Source organism: Microcaecilia unicolor, chromosome 4 (assembly GCF_901765095.1).
Source record: "Microcaecilia unicolor chromosome 4, aMicUni1.1, whole genome shotgun sequence".
Taxonomy (NCBI): Eukaryota; Metazoa; Chordata; class Amphibia; order Gymnophiona; family Siphonopidae; genus Microcaecilia; species Microcaecilia unicolor.
In genome coordinates, this window is record NC_044034.1 from 20,361,084 (window position 1) to 20,382,324 (window position 21,241).

General features: G+C 44.2%; 2 protein-coding genes across 2 annotated transcripts in view; one reads left to right on the forward strand and one right to left on the reverse strand.

Moving 5' to 3' along the window:
* The first annotated feature begins 405 nt into the window (after window positions 1–405).
* On the forward strand, window positions 406–15,115 carry LOC115468363 (mitochondrial uncoupling protein 2-like). Its single transcript, XM_030200010.1, has 8 exons — window positions 406–552; window positions 2,358–2,511; window positions 4,476–4,687; window positions 5,562–5,769; window positions 6,689–6,886; window positions 7,859–7,960; window positions 8,441–8,621; window positions 14,476–15,115. The coding sequence occupies exons 3-8, from the start codon at window positions 4,562–4,564 to the stop codon at window positions 14,588–14,590; spliced, it is 930 nt and encodes a 309-aa protein (XP_030055870.1). The 5' UTR covers window positions 406–552; window positions 2,358–2,511; window positions 4,476–4,561; the 3' UTR covers window positions 14,591–15,115.
* A 3,717-nt stretch (window positions 15,116–18,832) lies between these two features.
* DNAJB13 (DnaJ heat shock protein family (Hsp40) member B13) overlaps window positions 18,833–21,241 on the reverse strand; it is a 44,954-nt gene continuing 42,545 nt past the window's right edge. The window contains exon 8 of the mRNA XM_030200009.1: window positions 18,833–18,992. Within this exon, the coding sequence (XP_030055869.1) occupies window positions 18,839–18,992 (154 nt within the window). The 3' untranslated portion in view covers window positions 18,833–18,838. The remainder of the gene's footprint in view (window positions 18,993–21,241) is intronic.

Sequence of the window (21,241 nt, forward strand, 5' to 3'; positions counted from 1 at the left end):
TTTGCGAAACAAATACACGGAAACTTAAGAGAGCGGAGAGGTTACTGAATGAGGAGAAACAATTCGAAAGTTCTGCACAGAAATAAAGAAAAACATTATACCCTTCCTTTTCCACTAACTATTTTTAACGTTAGCCCAATATATAAAGGGAGCGTCTAAACAGTTGCTAACCTTGTTCGTTCGTCCTCTTCTTTGTGAAACTGCTGCTGAGGTGATATCGGCGCGCGCGCAGCAGCAGCCACCTGTCCTCGCGTGGGGGGGGGGGACTTTCTCGCTTCGCGCTCTCTTCCCCCCTCCCCACCCGGAGGGGGGGGGCCCATTGCCGGCTGCAGCCGGTTTTGACCTTCCCCACAGAAATGGTGACCCCGCCCATCCCTCTGCTCGGCCTATATAAAGGGGGAACCGCCGAAGTCTGTTCTTCTTATTTTCTCGGCATCTGAAGTTCGTTATTATTTCGTTTCTATCGTGGTGTCTTTCGTTCTCTGAATCCTGCTGAGCTCCTGGTCGTCTGTCTCCTCTACAGCTTTTTCTCTCTCTTCTTTTAATATTCAGGTAAGTGCGGTTCTTGGCTCTTTTTTTTTTTTTTTTTTTTTTTTTTTTTTCTTGTTCTTTTGCCCAAAACAGATGCGCTTATCTCGCAGCTTCATATGGTGTTTTTGTTAACTCCACATATACCGCCTTTATGTGCTTCTTACGCTTCCTGCCCTCCTATTGTGCGGTTTTATTTTTCATTTTAAACAGTTATACTTTAGGGTTGTTGTTTTTTAATTATTTCTATATCCCGTTTTATTTCTCTGTAAAACTTTGTCGATATTAGTTAAAATGAGGTCACCCCTTGTGTCTCCTCTTCTTATCCCCCTTCAGTTTTAATAATTTTTATGCCGTCTAGATGTGTTATTTGACAGTATATGAATCGAAACATAAAATGATGATGAATTTTTAACTGTATGTAAATTTAGCTAAAAGTTATCCCCGGTTTCTCAGAAGTGGGGCCGAAATAAGGGGATTTCAGGAGTAGAATATACCCCTGGGGGAGGGGGGGAATGGGGGGGGGTGTAAGAGGCCCTTTAGGCTCACAACCACGGGGGATGTGTGTGGGGAAAGGAAAGGGTGACTTCTTGCGGCACGAGGAGCACGTGAAGCTGATGGGATGATGTGTTGGTCCACGCCATGGAAATAAAATAAAACAGAGAAAAGAAAATGATACCTTTTATAATGGACATAACTTAATACGTTTCTTGATTTAGCTTTGGAAGGAATCTTTCACGTGCTCATCTTCCAATGTGGTATATATCAGTGTAAAAAAAAAAAATGCAGCCAAGGCTGCTACATTGGAGAAACAAGTCAGATGCTAAAGAAGAGATTTAAATTACATAGACAACATATGAAAAACTTTTATTTATTTTTTGGTTACATATGTAGCCCGCGCTTTCCGGCTTGCATATTGTATGCAGGTACTTATTTGTACGTGGGCCAATAGAGGGTTAAGTGACTTGCCCAGAGTCACAAGAAGCTGCAGTGGGAATCGAACTCAAGTTTCCCAGGACCAAAGTCCATTCCACTAACCACTAGGCCACTCCTAGTACCAATAAAGATGTCACGTCTGTGACAAAACCAGAACACTGTACCAGTGATTTCATGGTAAGAATCCTAAAAGGGAACTTTAAAACAATACAGGAACGTAAGACCTTTGAAGTCAGAATGATTAAATATTTTGACACCTACAAGACAGGACTTAAACAAAGATCTGGGTTTTCTAACCCATTGTAAACCATAAAATTGTACTGCTTTGTCACCCTCCTGTCTCCATGCATATCTCCCTGGCTGTCATCCACCCCGACTCTTCCTGTCTCTCACCTATCCACCCTCACTCATCCTGTTAGACTGTCACTGAAATGCTTTGATGTTTCACTTATATATACTGTCATCTACTGAAGGCCAACTTTTGAAAGCTAATCAAGAAATGTATTATGTCCAATAAAAAATGTATCATCTTATTCTTTTCCATGTTTTATTTTGACTCCTTTAACACAATTCTATTAAAAAAATTTTAACCCTTTAGTGTCTAGTGTTCCTGTAGTAAGCCATATGGGAACAGATTGATGGGAACATTGAACACTAAAGGGTTAATAAAGCGCATTTCCTGTAAACTTGAACTGGACACTAAACGCTTTAGTAATTCGGATCCTGGGAGGGGAGGGGGGCTTTTGTACCTTCCCCAGATTGCTCAGAGTTAGCTGTAGATAAATGCAGATGAATCTGATCTCTGTGCTCAAAGTATGAGAGCCACCTCCCTTCTATTGCATGGACCATGTTGACTTTGATAGATGTAACGTCATCTTCCTTTTCTTTTGCAGGATAAGTATTATGATTATTCGGTCTCTCGTTTCCAAACGTTTTTCTATGGAAAACCAAGGCCATTGGCTTTTAGTTGCCACTAGTAAATTTGATGGGCGAGACACTTTTAGGGACGCCTGATCATCGAGCCCCGATTCTCCTGGAGCACTTAAGGTAACGATCCTAGCACTTATCACTTGTGCCTATCCCTGCTGTCAATACATATGAACTAAGTATATATTAACTAAATGTCTTAGTTAAAGGCTTAATGGGGGGATTGCCGCTGCTAAAACGTGTAAACTATAGCTTGTAATAGGGCTTGTGCTTTTGCATATTGTGTGATAGTATTTATAGATTTTCATAGTCTATACTAATCTAAGATAAGTGTGCAGGATGTGTGGCAAAACCCTTGGTGAAACCAGTTGAACTCAGCTTCTCAAATCCAGTTGTGTCAAGAGTTGTGGTATGTCTACCTAGCTGCCTATTCTATCACATTTTTAAAGCGACATCTTAAATATTGACTGGATACCTAACAAATCCAGCATTTGGTTTTCTGTTGGGGGCTCTGCCTTTTGGCAAGAGATGGTGGCTTCTTTTTTTTTTTTTTTTTTTTTTTGCCTTAGATAAGGCGAGGTGGGGGTGGTTAACTGTATGAAGGAGCGGTCACAACTAGTTTATTTTAACTACACACACTGAACAGGCCTTTATTATCTACTGTTGTTGTTAATTACTGTGATCTTTGAATACATTTTTTGAGCTTTAAAATACGAGATTTCCTAGGCAGGAAGAGTGGTATTCCTAATTCTAGCCTGCACCCTTAAAATCTCAAGACTTAAATACAAAGCATATTATATTTGGTAATGCTTTTCAGTATCTCTAAACCTCAGCCTCTATATGGTGGACCAGATAAAATGGAGGTGTCTGGTTTAGACTTTTCTGGAACTTACTCTCAAAAACACACCAGTACCTGAAGGGTGGATGTTGCAAATGTATATCAACTGCCTGCTCTTGGTAGTATTGGACAAAGGTGAAGACATGCTGAGAAATCATACATAACACCTAAAGAGTTTTATAGCATCTTCTGTAGAAGCATAAGTCTAATACCACTGAACTGATTCTTGCATTTTTTTGATTGGGAGGAGGGATGGTAAGGTGACTTTCTGCATCATTAAGGCTAGGCTTAGAAACAGTAGGAGCAGAGTAAAGTCTTCCAGATTGGGTAAGATTGGTGATGAGTGACCTTTCCAGGAATGGGCAATCTGTTCACGGCTTATGTAACCGTGGGACCAGGAGTGGGGCTAGTTTAGACTTCCCTGTATGCCATTCCATGGTCTATGCTGTTACTGTGTGTGTGTCACAATTTAAATCTCAGCTTATCAAGGTATCATAACTAAACTGCTACTTACTGGGGAGGGTACAGCTTGCCACTTCAAAAGGCTTTCTTAGTGGGGAAGGGCCTTATTCCCAATCTTTTCCTGCATCCTTTTGAGGAGTAAAGCCCAAAGCCGGTGCTAGAGCTTCCTTCTGGTATTCATAAGACAACTTTGTATATGCAACCTGGGGGTGCTTGGAAACTCATAGTAATCAGGCTGGTGCATGGAAACTGTACACATCTTAAAGCATTCAGTGGTCTTCTACAGAATAAATCCAGATAGTAACAAAAGGCATGTTTATGCCTGGGGGAGGTAATTTGCTCTCAAGTCGTCATCTTGCATTCTCTCTGCACCCTTTGAAGAAAAAACAAACCTGAATAGTAGAGCTGCTCCTAGCTAATGCTTTGTCAGTTTGGTCTCCCCTTTCTTCTTAATCCCAGGGCTTTACATCTTTGGGAGTTGCTACTACTCTGTCACAGGCTACATGAAAGCTGTTGTGCCCTTTCTAGACAAGATCACTTTGAACTCTGAGTGCTTTCTTCCTCTGAGCTCTAAGCATAGTAACTCATAATGGCTGTTGCCAAGACCATGGTACCTGAGGCTGGTAATATTTAAAGCCAAAACCACATTTTAATATAAAACTAAGGTGGACAATAAGGCCTGGGTGTAAGAATATACTACATAATCCTGTAACATATGCACATCATTATTACATTTGTTCTAGCAAGTGATTAAAAAAACTGTTCATTTTTATTATCTCTTTAGACTCTGGTAGAGTTCATTTGTCTTGTCATTACATCAACCATACCTCTGCCAAGGTTACCTTTAAGAACCAATTGGAAGTGTTGAAAATGGTTGGATTTAAGCCCACCGATGTCCCTCCAACTGCAGCTGTGAAATTCGTAGGGGCTGGGACAGCAGCTTGCATAGCTGATCTGTTCACCTTCCCGCTGGATACTGCTAAAGTCAGATTACAGGTAAAACACTTTCCTGAACTGCTGTTGCACTCAGTTACTTAACCTGCATAGACTGTCACTGTTCCTGCAGAATTTCTCTAGGTGAACACTTATTCGTGGTCTGAATCTTGCATAGTTTACACTTCCATTTTTTATAGTAAGTACTGGAACCTTAACCAGGATTTAAGCCAGTACCTGTTGCATGATAGGCACAAAGCCCAAATGCTAAAGTAGATCTTATTTTTTTTTATTTGTTTAACTGAATGTTGTACTGGGACAACTGTGCTGCAAGGGATAAGTAGACAAGTGCTCTGCTGGAAAAGCTGGCTTTCTTTAGTCTTTAAATTTGTGGCTTAATTATAGTGCAGTAACTGAGGGGGCCATACTAGAACATTTTAATGGCTTACTAACAAGCCATCTGCACTGGTGAAAAGATGGGGATGTTAAATAACTAGTGGTTGGGATCAACAAAACCAGGTTTATAGAACTTGTTAATCTTTATCCCTTCTCTTGCTTTTATAATGGTGGCTGAGTACTTATTTTGGTCTTGTAAAAGCCTAAAGCTAGACACTTGACTGAATAAATTATGTTCTCTTCTCTTCTTGCCCCACAACACCTGAGACTGTTTCTAGAAACTTTCACATACAAAATACAAGCAACTCTTCTCTAGACTAGATCCAACTTTGTGCTTGCTTTTTCTCAAGAGAAATACAAACTCATAGTTCTTGTATACAATTTCTTTTTTAATGATAAAGGGCCTGGTGTGCAGTTTCCCTCCAAGGAAGGACCTTTTGGATCAGTCCAGGACTCGGCACTTTCATAGCTGGTTTTAGTGAGTTGGGCTCTGCCCAAAGTCACTGTAAAGCCTCTTCACCCCCACTTCTCTCCTGTACAGATCCAAGGAGAGACCAAGTCACACTGCAATGTGAAGGCCGTACAGTACAAAGGGGTCTTTGGCACCATTGCCACCATGGTGAAGACAGAAGGCCCAAGGAGTTTGTACAATGGGCTGGTGGCTGGCCTGCAGCGTCAGATGAGCTTTGCTTCTGTCCGTATTGGGCTGTATGACTCTGTTAAGCAGTTCTATACAAAAGGATCAGAACGTGAGTACTGCAAGCATTCTCTAGTATTTTTTTCTTTTGCTAACCCAGGGCACCCTGTAACTCTTTATAGAAGAAAAAATAAAATAAAAAATCTACCCCTCTTCTTACTCCTTAAAACTTTGAAGGAACACAGTAACATAGTAGATGTCGGCAGAAAAAGACCTGCACGGTCCATCCAGTCTGCCCAAGAAGATAAATTCATATGTGCTACTTTTTTTTTGTACTGTCCTCTTCAGGGCACAGACCGTATAAGTCTGCCCAGCACTATCCCTGCCTCCCACCACCGGCTCTGGCACAGACCGTATAAGTCTGCCCAGCACTAGCCCCGCCTCCCAACCACCAGCTCTGTCTCCCACCACCAGCTCTGGCACAGATCGTATAAGTCTGCCCAGCATTATCCCTGCCTCCCACCACTGGCTCTGGCACCCATTCTAGGCTAAGCAGTGTTGTATTCATAGATTTTAGCTTTTGATATTGTGAAGTGATACTAAAATTTGTACACAGTTTTATGATTTTAAGTCTGCCTCAGAGATCTGTCTTGAGAGGCTCATTTTCAAAGCACATAGACAAGTCTGTGCTTTTGAAAATGAGCACCTTTAATATGTAAGGATTTGTAGCCTTTGGTTGAGGTTTTCCTTTGACTGGTAGCCTGGCCTCTGAGAAGTGATTAAGAATAAATGTGCCGTAGCTATGCACCTAGTCTGTATTTAAAACAGAATAAATACAAGAGCTATTCTGGTACCTCAGCCTGTAGTAATGGATATATGGCGATACTATATAGTACAGTTAGTCACTGTACTTGCAATCATTGCTTCAGCTTAAGACTTTTACTCAAGTGTCTAAAGTAGAAAATGCCAGGTCATGCTTAACGAATTCTTATTAGAGGCCTTCTAAGCCCAGACCCATATTTTTTTGTCAGATGCTGGGATTGGTTGCAGACTTCTTGCTGGCTGCACAACAGGTGCCATGGCCGTAGCTGTTGCTCAGCCCACAGATGTGGTAAAGGTTCGCTTCCAGGCCCAGGCCAACACATGCAGTAGTAGCAGAAGGTACAAAGGGACTATGGATGCATATAAAACTATTGCAAAGCAGGAAGGAGTCCGAGGCCTGTGGAAAGGTCAGTATAATGGTTACTTTTCATCTAGGATATAATGTAAGATGATTCTAGTTCTTGGGCAGGAACTAAACTTACACAGTGGATTGATAAGCTGCAATCAGTTTTAAAGCTGGTGCTGTGTTGCCATTCTTCTAATGAGCATAAGGTTGGCTCTGTTCTTGTGCTGAGGTGTACAGCAAGAGCATTCAGCAGAATGGCCCCAAAATGAGTGGCAAATAGGGGTGTTATATTACTCTGGGAATTCCGCAAAAGTACCAGCAATACCACCATTTCCCTTCACTCTCCCCTACACTGATCAGGTGGCAGAAGAAGGTGACAGCAGTGCATTCTACCCATCAAGCCACATTCTCTGCTGTCCTAGACCCAGCTGCTTATTTGAAGCTATGGCCTCCATATAGCTCAATTGAGCACAGGCCTAGGATGGCAAAGTATGTGGTCCAATGGACAGCTGTTCAGCATCATGCAATTGGGGAAGAGGGAATGCTGCAGGGAGGGTTTCTGGAGCATGCTTAGTGTACCATGTTGATGGGGGTGAAACTTGGGGGTGGGGAGAGTTTAGAGATGGAGGGTGAGGATGGCGTGCTATAGGAGCAGATGTGGGGTTATAGCAGGCCTGGCAGTATGCCATGGGGATATAGGGCACCAACTTGAAGGTGTACCTGAGGGGGAGGTGGGGATATACCTGGAACAGAAGAAAGGGGGTTTTTGCCTTTATGGCAAGGGAAGAAGGCAAGGTGGACATATGTATCAGAGGGAGGGGAAGACCTTGAACTCAAAAGTATCACTGAGGGGCAAGAGCTGTTGAGGGCTTGACACCTAAGGAACAATTTCTAACTTTTTAGAACTGCAGCAATTGTGCTTTACTAAGTTACACACCCCCCCCCCCCCCCCCCCCCCCCCGGTCATATGTTAGTTTTATTTTAGATTTGTACTACTGTGAAAACTTAAGCTTGTTTTTCTACTCAAAAACAGGTACAGCACCAAATATTACTCGCAATGCCATCGTAAATTGTACTGAACTGGTCACCTATGATCTGATAAAAGAGATGCTGCTGAAATCAAACATTATGACAGGTGGGTGCTTAAAAGAGCTGTCAATCCTGTGCATGGGATCCTTATGGCTTTTTCTGACATGGTATATTTTGGAGATAAGAATGGAACAAAGCTGCCGATTTAAATGCCCAGTGCAGTTTTGCAGCATATGAATCTCTCTATCAAACTTATGCCACATAGAGGATTTTAAAGGAAGGTATCATAAAGTATGGTGTAAATGTGCAGAATTAATAGGCCACATAGTGCATCTGCTGTTCCTGATCTGTGACACCCCCCCCCCCCCCCCCCCCCCCCCCCCAGGCTGTTAGGGTTTGGACATTTCCAGATTGCATATACCATATCAAATGTAGAGCTTGCTTTTTAAAAAGCCAAGAGGGTTATGGTCCTCAACCAAGTTTAGGGACGGCAACCCAGGGGTTTCTTATGCTATAGCCACCTTCGCGCTGGCTGCTGTAGTTTTGTGTAACATGTTTTTTTTTTTTTTTTTTTCCCCCCTCCCAGACAATCTGCCGTGCCATTTCACATCAGCATTTGGTGCTGGCTTCTGCACAACTGTGATCGCTTCCCCTGTTGATGTAGTGAAGACAAGATATATGAACTCTGCCCCTGGCCAGTACAACAGTGCCTTGAATTGTGCACTCACTATGCTCAGAAAGGAGGGGCCTTTGGCTTTCTACAAAGGGTAAGTCACCTGAAATCCACTAAACCCTGTTACCTGCTTGATAGGAAGTGAGTGCCTTATTCACTCTTAAAGCATTTTTAAAATGCTGTTGCCAGTGTAAGCAAACTAATTTTTCAAACCAGTTCTAGTCACAAATCACTCATTGAATGTTAACCTATTCCATGTATATTATCCTGAAAACCAGAGAGATGGGTGAGAACCTATATTCCATCTTTGTTGATGCCATTGTACTTAAGGAAACATTCTTCCTGGTGCTCGTTTCCAAGAGTACTCAGCCTTGGTTAGAAAAGTACTGATGCAGGGGGAGGAAGTGACGTCACCGGGCAGCATGGACGCCTGAAAAGCTAGCTCCGGTGGCCTCGCGGCAAAAACGATCGCGTTCGCGATCCAAAACTAAGCTGGAAAGCTAAAACTGACGGCAGCACTAAAGCGGGAACTCGTACCACGAAAGCGCATGAATTTTCGCCGAACTGTGGCTGATCTTTCAAGGTTTGCATTCGCCGGAGGCGCGACCCCGATAAAAAACAAAATGGCCGACGCACGGAAAAATAAAGAACTGACAGAGAAAGCAAAACCCCAGGAGCCAACGCTGGAACAGCGATCGGTAACAGAAATCACAGAAGAAGAGCAGCCCAGCCTGCAATTATGCCTGCAAAACATCAGCGCTGACCTCAAAGCACTGCGAGCTGAGGTAGCAAAGTTGGGCACAGACTTGCGCGATGAAATAAGAGAGCTGGGAGTGCGGCTAGAGGACACGGAGGCCCAAGTGGAAGCCCACAGCGAGGCCCTTGGCTCGATGGACCAACATATCACTGAACTCCGGAGCGAACAGCAAATACTACAAGATAAACTGGAAGATTTGGAGAATCGGGGACGCCGCAACAATTTGAGATTTCGAGGCCTACCTGAAACACCTCTATACCAGGACAGTGAGCAAGTAGTACAAAAAATAATACAAGAACTGTTCACACAGAACGGGGCCAATATGGAACCTGAGGCAGTGCAATTGGAGAGGGCGCACTGGGACCGGTAAGAAATAATAGACCCAAAGATATCATTGCCTGCTTCAGTAGCTACAAACTAAAGGAACAAATACTGAAACTGATGCGACAAACTTCAGACTTTAAATGGGATTCCTACCATGTTGAAATATATCAGGACCTGGCAGCGGCGACGCTGAGAAGGAGAGGGGATTTGCGGCCATTCACGAGATATCTTAGAGAGCAGAAGATCCAGTACAGATGGCGGCACCCCTTCGCCTTGGTATTCTATAAAGATGGCAAACATCAGATTCAGTCTCTTTTGGAAGCCAGAGCAATATGCCCGGAGTCCGCAGATGAGAGTGAACGGCGAGAGGCCAGTTCGGGAGCAAGACCAAACTCCCGCTCCTTCCCACCAAAATGGCAACGAGTGGGAAATGGCCGGAAAAGACTACAACGGCAACAATCGGCCTCAAAGATCACCTGACGAGGCACAAACTTTATATTTGGGAAAGTTATTATCTTTAAAATTGTTGCGGGATGCTGAGAATGTTGAGCAGAATTCCAGTTTTGGATAAGAGGTAGTTATGATGTGTTTTTGTTGTGGGGCCCCGGGGCAGGGCCAGCTGTTCCTTCCTCTCTGAATAGGCACCCATAGAGATTGTTTGGGATGCCTAAAATGTATGGGGGAAAGTTGGGAGGGGGGGGTGAACAGGGGGGAGTAATGAGAAATAGAAGCAAACCATGTATGTCTCTAGCAGCAAATAGGACACAAGTTATGAATAAAGTAAAAGCACTGAAACAGGGAGGATGGATGTATAGTAAGGGGTAATGGGAGATATTAAATGCATGTCACTCAATGTCCGAGGGCTGAATATACCTAGGAAACGGCAGCTGCTGTTCCGGGAATTGAGGCGGCTTGGGGTAGATATAGGGATGATACAAGAAACCCATTTAAAGCCCAGACATGAATATCTATGTGTTAATAAGAAATACCCTCTCATATATTTCGCCTCCAATACAGATAATACGAAAAGCAAAGGGGTCCTGATAGCATTCTGTAGTGGCAAGAACTGGGAGGTAAAAAAGGTTATCAAGGATAAGAATGGGAGATATCTGTTAATTGTTTTAACAATGGGGGGGAAAACTTACACACTGGTGAACATATATTGCCCTAACACTAAGCAGGGAGACTTCCTCACGGATCTAGATCAGATACTGCTACGGCATCTGGAGGGTTCTCTCCTGATAGGTGGTGATTTCAACCTCACTTTGCATCCACTACTAGATAATACGACACGTAATGCGAACTACGCTAAACAAGACAGGCGACACCTCCACGAGTTTATAACACGATGGCAACTTATAGATTTATGGCGAAGGGACAATCCATCCCAGCGAGCTTATACATATTTTTCCACAGTGCATCAGTCCTCTTCTAGAATAGACCTATGGATGGGGGACGCCTCTCTGTTAGGGGTGGTGGGAGAACACACTATACTACCTCATACATGGTCGGACCACTCTCCGGTGCTATTAACAATCAAGGGGTTAGACCCTAATAAAATAAAACGGCAGTGGCGCTTGGATGATGCTTTATTGGCGGATCCATCTAATATTTCCCAGATAGAATCGGCCATCCAGGATTATATCCTATTCAATGATAATGGTGAGGTCTCCCCAACTGTGCTTTGGGAGGGCTTTAAAGCAGTAATAAGGGGCCATCTGATCGCACTGCGGGCGAGGAGATGGAAGGAGAGATGTGCTAGAGAAAAGGAATTACGCCAACAACTCCTACAGACGGAGACACTGTTGCAGGAAGGAAAAGATCAAAATCCGCTGAAACTGAGGGGGCAGGCACACAAAATCCGAACTCAGATACATGAACTGGAACTAGCAGATCTGGCAGAAAAACTACAGAGGGTACGCCAACAACACTTAGAATTTGGTAACAAACCTAGCAGACTACTAGCCCATAAACTGGCCCAACATGCTAGCAGAACCCTGATAGGGGGCCTAAGGGATGCAGGGGGAGTGGTGCACTCAGAACCCGAGTTTCTAGATGCAGCCTTTAGTGGATATTATAAGACCTTATATAGTGATACAACAAGCTGTGCAACTGAAGAGATTAGTAATTATCTGGAGGGCGTGGAGCTCCCGCGGCTCCCCGACATAGCAAATCAGGCACTGGGGGAACCCATAACACAAGAAGAGAGAGAACAGACGATTCATGGGCTCTCTGTGCATAAAGCTCCAGGGCCAGATGGCTTCACAAATAAATTTTATAAAACTTTTCAAAAACAATTGGTCCCTCTGCTGCTCCGGGTGTTTAACTCTTTGGATAGGGCCACAGGCATCCCACCTACATGGAATCTGGCTACAATCACGGTTCTCCCTAAACAAGGCAAAGACCCCCAGCTGTGTAGCTCCTACAGGCCTATCTCTTTGTTGGGAGTAGACTATAAAATATTTTCCAAAATTATGGCCACTAGGCTCCAGAAATACCTCCCACAGCTTATACATGAAGACCAGGCGGGCTTTGTACACGAGCGCCAGACCTTTGACAACATTAGGAGAGCGTTACAGGTTATTCAGGGGGCCCAAATACTTACATCTCCCCTTTGTATTTTGTCCTTAGATGCAGAAAAGGCCTTTGATCGGGTCGGCTGGTCATTTCTCTTCGCAGTGCTTGAGAAGTTTGGGGTGGGGGACGATACGTGGAATGGCTGTCTCTTATATATGAGAATCCGAGGGCAGCGGTGCGGATCAATGGGACATTAACTAGCTCCTTTCCCCTGCAGAGAGGCACCAGACAGGGGTGTGCACTGTCGCCACTTCTGTTTGCCCTAGTAATGGAACCCCTGGCATCGAGGATCAGAGCACATGAGAGTATAAGGGGTCTTATGGGAGGGGGTATTGAGACGAAAATTTTATTGTTTGCAGACGATGTCCTACTTCTGCTAAAGGACCCCCTGGTTGCATTCCCCGCTTTGGAGGAAGAGATACAGGTATATGGGGCGGTGTCCGGCTTTAAAATTAACTTTACCAAATCCGAAGCACTTGATATAAACTTACCTGACACAGTCCTGGAAACATTGAAGACACAATTCCCATATAGGTGGGCTAATAAGTTTGTCAAATATCTTGGGGTCAGTTTACCACGTCGACTGGAGGAGGTATTTGAATATAACTTTCCATGTAAGGTGCGAGAGCTCTTTAGGGACCTAGAGCGTTGGGAGGGATTGACACTATCCTGGGTGGGTAGAATTAACGCTGTCAAGATGATGATGCTCCCGAAGCTGCTGTACCTATTCACGGCCCTCCCAATCGAAATACCAGCTACCTTTTTCAGAGGCTTACAGGGCAGGGTGTTCTCATTTATATGGAAGAAGAGACCACCTAGGGTAAAGCGAGAGATGATGTATCAATTTAGAGATCGGGGAGGCATGGGGGTTCCCCAATTCCAGATGTATCAGACTGCAGCCCACTTGCGAATTTTAGCAATCTGGCTTCAGAATACAGGGAAACTCTGGACAGAGGTAGAACAAAGCTGGTTGGAGCCCTACCCACTTCGTGCAATACCATGGCTACCTAACCCCACACTCTGGGCATTAATTAAAAGAAGTCCCCTTCTCCTGCAGTGGCCATTAACAACTTGGTACAAGGTTAGGAAGCAGTTTTTCCCAGAGCGTAAATATTTCAAACATACATTTCTTAGATTCACCCCCCAATTTGGGCCGGGTAGATCAGATAAAGTATATAAGGAATGGGAAGATTGGGGACTCTGTGAGTTAGGACAAATGTGTGAGGAGGGTGCGGTCCCACCCTACTCGGAACTATGCCAAATACACGGGCTCTCTCCCTTGCAATCCTTTTATTATTATCAAGTACAGCACTTTATCAAAAATAAAGCAAGGGAGGAGCTGGAGCTAGCCGAGACACAGCTAGAGATAGGGATGACAAAAGGGGGGAACAGGGGGGGCATCTCAAGAATATATAAGGCTTTGTTGGCCCGAGAAGATCCCGTAGAATATTACATACATAAATGGGAGGTGGCAATAGGGACAACATATGATCCCGCACTGTGGGGAAGGGCTCTCAAATCCTTGCTTAGGGTATCGATCTCTAGTGCTATGATAGAAAATGGGCATAAGATGTTGTACGGTTGGTACTATACCCCAAGCCGCCTGGCCAGGATGTTTGGGACAGGTTCCTCCCAATGCTGGCGGGACTGTGGAGAGGAAGGTGATATGTACCATATATGGTGGTCCTGTGTATATGCATCTAGATTCTGGATGAAAATAGTGGACTTTGTAAATTTAGTGACGACCGCACAATACCAGCTGAAAGCGGAGCACTGTCTACTTCACCTTAAACCACCAGTGATTCCGTCACACATCCACCAGTTTGCCACTCAGGTGTTTGTGGCGGGCAGGCTGGTGCTGGCGGCATCCTGGAGAAAACCTGGCCTACCGGACATCTCAGTGGTGCTGGAAAAACTGAACTACATCCACTTGATGTCTAAGCTGACAGCGATGAGTAAAGGGCGCTTAGACCAACATAGGAAAATATGGGAACTGTACAACACTTGGTCCGCAACAGCAGCGCAGTAACAGAGACTTAAGGACTGTTAAAGGGACAGTGGGGGGGGGGGGGGGGGGGGGGGGGGGGGGGGGAGGGGAGAGGGGAGGGGGGATCTACAGGAGGTTGTTATGATAGGACCAATTACTGTAATATGCAACTTTTCTTTAAGATATCCTGTTATGACAGAACAGTCTTAAATTTTGTTTTGTATGGTTCTGAAAATTATATAAATAAAAAACTAAAAAAAAAAAAAAAAAGAAAAGTACTGATGCAGTATGCTTTCCTTCCAGGTTCATGCCCTCATTTCTGCGTCTGGGATCCTGGAACATAGTCATGTTTGTGACCTATGAGCAGCTGAAAAGAGCCATGATGACAGCCCGTATGTCATGGGAAGCTCCTTTCTGAACATGCTGAGTTGGTCTAGTCCATGTTAGACTGAACACTCCAGCTTATTTATAATCCTACCTCCTTGTCTTGTTTACATATTTGTACGTTTTTACCACTTTTGGTACAATGCAGAAAATCTAAACTTCTGAATGGGAGTTAACTTCATTATCCTTTTTCCTTCAACTTTGGCCTTTTTAAATTTTTCTAAACTTAGTCAAACTTTTTCTTTGTAAAGCTTACTTAAAATTGAGTGTTTAATTGCACATATAATCTCATCTAGTCTGCAAGGGTGCTACAGCACTTGTGAGGATGAGGTCAAACTTTTTAACTCTTGCACTAAATGGGTGGGGACTCCTTTCCAATATAAAATGAGCATGGTGGGGTGGGTGCCTTTTTATGACCATTTTTTACTTTAAACTGAGCTTGTTTCCTTTTGATATGCTGTCTTGTGACAGCACAGCCAGATGTTGCCAGAACACCTTCATATAGCCAGTGTGTTAATGAAGATTGTTATACGAGAAATAAAATTTTACTAAACTCATACCATAGTCTTCTGTTTCTGTAAAACTAATGTGCTATTTTTGTTTCCAGCAGCAGTGACCTTGTACAGCACAAACCCTGCTCCCCTGCAAGGAAGGGTCTAGCTACTAGGTGTTCAAATATCTATAATTTTATTTTGCCCCCCCCCCCCCCCCCCCCCCCCCCCCCCCCACACACACACACACACACACAAAGTATCTTGCCTTCCTTTAAACCACAAAGGAGTAATGTAGAAGAGAGCAATGTAAAATGTTGAGCTGTAGCTACAGAATCTCACAGTGGGAGGAATGCTTAAGGTTACTAATCAAGCAAGATGCATTATGGATACTAAAGCACTTTTTTGCAGCTGCTTTATCCTCCAGCCAGTGTTTCAGGACACTTAAAATATTTTTGTCTGGTATCGCCTCTCATGGCATCATGTTAAAAGCTGGACTGGTTGCTGTTCAGGGTCAAATATTAAGGCTGAAATTCTGTTAAGCCCCAGCAAACAACTCTGACATTGAAAGGATAGCCTGGATTGTACTAATCCTAATACATCAGCTTTTAGTGTTAGACATACCATCCTAGCTAAATTATAGTCCTGAACGTTTGGGATTAGATAACATAGGTGCAGTATCACTCAATGCTTTATGTAAGCATATACCAGATTTTTGCAACAGGTGTACTGGCTGGTGCTTACAGGCATATTCATTTAATCTGCAGATTTTAAAGACACAGCTGCTACGGCTTAGCAGGTACCTGGTACTTGTGTATTAATCATTACAAAATGGAAGTACCTGTACTTTTTCTTTTTTTTTTATTATTGCTTTATTCATATATTTCAATATATCGTCACAATACGTGAATATGCAATCGGCATTTATACAAAAGGCAAAAATAAAGAGAAATATCATTAACAGCCTTTCTGTCCACAAGTTTAGGAAATTTTGAATCTAAGAATTTAGAATTTAAAGTAAAAACATATAGCAATAATTACGGACTAATGGTTGCAACCTCTGGTTCAGACCCCAGCCTGCATTTAGGAAGGGCACACAACATTCAATTCCGCTCTAGAATCTAGAAATTGTTTTAACCGTTTTGGGTCTACAAATTGAAACTGTTTACCCTCAAGCATTACAGTAACAAGGAAAACGTAATATAAAAGTTGCTCCCAGTGCCACCACCCTAGGGCGGAGTTCCAAAAAGGCCCTCCGTCTCATCTGTGTAGGCCTTGAGAGATCAGGAAAAATACACATTTTTGAGCCCCAAAACAGATTTTCTTAAGTGTCTCAAGGAAAGCCTTAATACAGCATTCCTATCAGGCTCCAGCACAAAAGTAACAAGCAGAGTCAACCTCTGAGTAATTATCTCCAATGAACTTTCAAGGAAAGAAGATAGATCCATTCCTTCCCCTGCTATTGGGGGATTTTCTTCCACCACTCCTGATGTAATAAGCCCGAGTAAGGGGAGGCAGCGAGTCCTTATCCATTCCAAGAATATCAATCATATATTTTTTAACCATAGCCAAAGGGGAAATTAAAGGCAATTTGGGAAAATTTAAGAAACCTGAGGTTGTCTTCTAGCCTGGTTTTCCAGGTACTCCAATCTTTTATGTAGGAAATTATTATCCTTAACCAAAGCTGTTTCTACAGATCCCATTTCTTGAATTTTAGTATTTAGTCTCCAAATCTAAGGTTTGCTGTGCAGTCTTTTGCGCCTGAAGCAGGGCAGCCTCAGACTATGTCAGAAGTATTCATTTTTAAAGTAGTTTGCATAGAAGTGTGAATGCTGTAAACCATACCCCTTAGTGACTGTCACAGTTGCTGGTCTATTCACACCACTAATGGCTGGAGAAGGGTGAGGTTGATCTTCAACACCAGCAAGTTTAGAAACTATATCCTGGGGCAATACCTTTGAAGCTGATTGTAGCAATAGTTCTCGGCATTGAGATTCAGCTTCGGCTTCCTTCCCTGTTAGAGCTGCCAGCAACTCCCCTCCAGGCTTTGGTGGAGCAACTCGTTCCACGGGGGGGGGGGGGGGGGGGGGGCTCAGGGAAGCCCTGTTTCCATTCTCAATTGACGCAGAGAGTTGCAGAGGGGGTTGAAAAACCCTGAGGACCCGGTTGTCTGCCTCCTCGCTGAAGAAGTCACAGGAGCTGGGGGATGTTCCTTCACTTTTCCCCTCCATTCCCCATGCTTGATGAGGCGTCAGAGGCACCGAAGAGGACCTACAAACAGAGCAACTTCCAGGAGCTAACACAGGTGTGTCCATTCACAGCGCCATCTTGGATTCCTCTTTGGCCATTTTCAAGTCCAAACTGAACCTGTACTTTTTTCAACCCACCCAAAAGCCCCCTTGAACTCTGCATCCTGGCTGTCTACGTGCAGAAAGTGTTTCATAAAATCACTATAATTCTGTGTGTAAATGCTGCTGCTTTAATCAGGAGCATTTTTGCTCTTGGATCTATATCACTGAAGGAGCTAATACATAGCAATAGATTGTAGGCAGCTGACCAGATCTGCCTGCATTCATGTTTTCTAACCAGGAGCTAGTGACAGAATAGTTTTCCCAGTGCTATTGTCATCCCTCTATCAAAGTAGTGCAGCGGGATGTCCATGCTGGTTGCTGTGCCCTAGTGCTTGGCCTATGGCCAGTGGTCCTGGTTAAGAGAAAGCTGGTGCGCCAGCTCTTGGCACCCTGTCTGCAGGCTGTATACGAATGCTCAGGGTCTGAACTCGTGGGTTGGCAGGTGCCAGTGAGAAGTATCTCTTGGGCCTGCCTGCTCAGGTAAATGTGCCTGTATACCCTTAATTTCTCTGGGTCAGCAGGGGAGAGTGTGCTAGGCTTAAGGAAACATTCTTCCTTGTGCTTGTTTCCAAGAGTACTCAGCCTTGGTTAGAAAAGTACTGATGCAGTGCGCTAGGCTTCTCTCAACACGCCTTTCTTTCCTTCTGCACCCCTTCTCATTCCCCTGCCTGGGAGCCTATTGGTTTTAGGGCTCTTCAAGAGAAAAATATGGATAAGTGAACCTGGAGCTATAGGGGTAAAGGTGGGGGAACACTCTGTTAAGTTACTTGGAACTACTTTTAAAACAGAAGGAAATAAGTTTTCACTCAAGCAGTGGCGTACCAAGGTGGGGGCGGTCCGCCCCGGGTGCACGCCGCGCGCCTGTCAGCTGAGTTCACTAACTTCGCTGCAGCTCCCTCTGCTCCGGAACAGGTTACTTCCTGTTCCGGCCAGGGCAGAGGGAGCTGCAGCGAAGTTAGTGAACTCAGCTGACAGGCGCGCGCCGCAGCACCCGGGGGGGTGGGGGGGTCATCGGCGATCTGCCCCTGGTGTCATGCCGGCTAGGATCGCCACTGCACTCAAGGAATAATTAAGCTCTGGAACTCGTTACCAGAGGATGTGGTAACAGTGGTTAATGTATCTGGCTTTAAAAAAAAAGGTTTGGACAAGTTCCTGGATTTAAAATCCACAGTCTGCTATTGAGATAGAAATGAGGAAAGCTACTGCTGCCCCTGGGGTCGGTAGCATGGAGTCTTGCTACACTTTGGGGTTCCAGAATCTTGTTGTTAAAATCCTAAAAAATGAAGTTAGTTTAGCAATGAGCTACTGAAAAATCTGAATCTATTAATGATATAAATATAATTTATTACATTTATGCAGCCATTACATGACGGATGTATATAAAAACAGAGCCTGGTGCCAATAGGTGAGGAATCAGCGACTGCGTCAGGATGACTCGCATTACATCAGCAGTGCTTGTCTGATGAGTTGTTTCTTATACTGTGAGAGCTTCTCCGGGAAATGGATATCAAAGGTGATAATGAGGTCCCCCTTCTGCTTGGGGTCCTGGGATAGTGGCATCCCTTCTCCCGGCACTACTTTCTTATAGGTGGCACTGAGGAAAAATAGAGAACATTAGTCAGGGAGCAAAGATGAATATTTTGGACGGTTAAGGTCCATTTAATTTGCTTCTAGAACTGCTGACAATTACTCATGATGAACTGATGGTGCAGACAAATCTAGGCAACCACAGGGCTGCCAAGAGACAGACCTGGGCACAGGGCAGGGCATGGCTGCCGCTGCTGCCTCCCCCCCAACTCGGGCTGCTGCCACTCCCTTACCTTCCTGTGTCTGCTCCTCCTTCGGTCTGTCGCTCTGCTGTTCCTCTGTGCCTGGACCCGGGTTATCGCGTTAATGTAGTCACCTGGATTCCGACACACAGGAGCAGGAGACAGACCGAGGGAAACAGAAGCTTCTGCCTGCCTCCAGAAACCTTGCTGGCGCTGGGCCCCCCTTGGAGGTCAGGTCCAGGGAATCCCCCTGCAACCAGTCCTGAGCCATTTCTCTTCCCCCTCCCTTCCTTCCTCTGCTCTCTCTCTCTCTGTTGCCCTTTCTTCTGCTTTCCTCTCCTCTGTTCTTGTAGTTGATTGTCGTGAACTGCGTAGTCACCTTGCTGACTCCATTGCAGTATATCAAGCTCAAGAAAATAATCAATGCATTTTTAAATGAATATACCCCTCATTCCAGGTACCCTCTCTCTCTCATCCTTCCACGTCACAGGTATCATCTTTCACACGTACTTTAGCATGCCTTTCCAAATAATGTTAGTGATGGCTTACAGCATTATTAATATACTGGCACAATAACTCCCCCCAAAGAGGTTACAACTACCGACCTCTGTGAGTACCTGAGGCAATGGGAGAGAAAGTGATTTGCCCAAGGTCATAAAGAGTTCTGGTAGGGACTGGGGTGGAACTGAACCCTGATTTCTCTGGGTCTAGGCCACTCCTCTCAATAATAGTAATTTAGATTTTTGTTAGCAGGGGGGGATTTTATAAATAGCGCTCAAAAATAGGCACTGGAAAAGATTGACACTTAGGGCCAGATTCTATATACGGCTCCTTAAAAATCGGCGTGGAATAAATTTCCCCCTAAGTGTATTATATAAGTGGCACTAGATTTAGGCATGGTATATAGAATACAATTAGTTGATATTGCTTGTTAAGTACTGTTAAAAACGCTGATTGGCTTAAGCCAATTTACGCATGTTGTTATAGAATACACTTGGATTTCGGCACGGAACGCTAGGCGCGATAGATAGAATCCAGCGGTAAGCGATATTCTACAAAGGGCGTGCATCTTTTATAGAACAGGGCTTAGCGGCGATTCCCACGTCCAATTCTAGCTGTTAGACTTGCGCCTGTTGAAACCTGGTGTAAATCCCGGCACCCAAGTTGGGTGAAGAGGCCCATTATTCTATAACACTGTGCACAAAATCTGACCCACCTATGCCCCCTCCCACGTCCTCTTTTGAGTTGCATGCTATGGGATTTAGGCACTCAGCATTATAGAATAGCACACAGCCAGATGTGTGGCAAATCCTAATTGATGCCAATTAATGTTGACAATTAGTTGTTAGCATCCAATTATTGCCTGTTAATAGCTCATTAGCCAATTAAGTTTAGTGTGCATTTCGGAAGCGCCTCCAAATCTGGACACCATATATAGAATCCAGGGGATGATGCTCAAGGCAGCTTAGAGGTCCTTTCACTATGCTGAGGTAAAAGGGGGCCTGCGCTAGCATCAGCGTGTGTTTTTGACGCACGCTGAGGCCCCCTTTTACCGCAGCTGAAATAGAGCCTAGATTATGAGCACTGCTATTTGCACCTGCTCAGGAGCAGGCCTGAATATTCACGGGTAAATTTGTGTGTAAATTGTGACTCTGTTCATGCTGCACCCAAACTCATAAGAATATGGGTCAGACCAAAGGTCCATCTAACCCAGTATCCTGCTTCCAACAGTGGCCAAACAAGGTCACAAGTACCTGGCAGAAACCCAAATAGTAGCAAGATTCTGGAATTCCAAACAACAAGAAGATTCTGGAACCCCAAACAATAACAAGATTCCGGAACCCCAAAGAGTAGAGAGATTCCATGATACTGATTCCAGGGATAAGTAGTGACCTTCTCCATGTCTATCTTAACAGCAATTTATGGACTTTTCCTCCAGGAACTTGTCCAACCTTTTTTAAACCCAGATAAACTAACTGTATACCACATCCTCTGGTAACGAGTTCCAGAGTGTAACTATTCATTGAGTGAAAAAACTATTTCCTCTTATTTTTTTTTTTAAGTATTACCATGT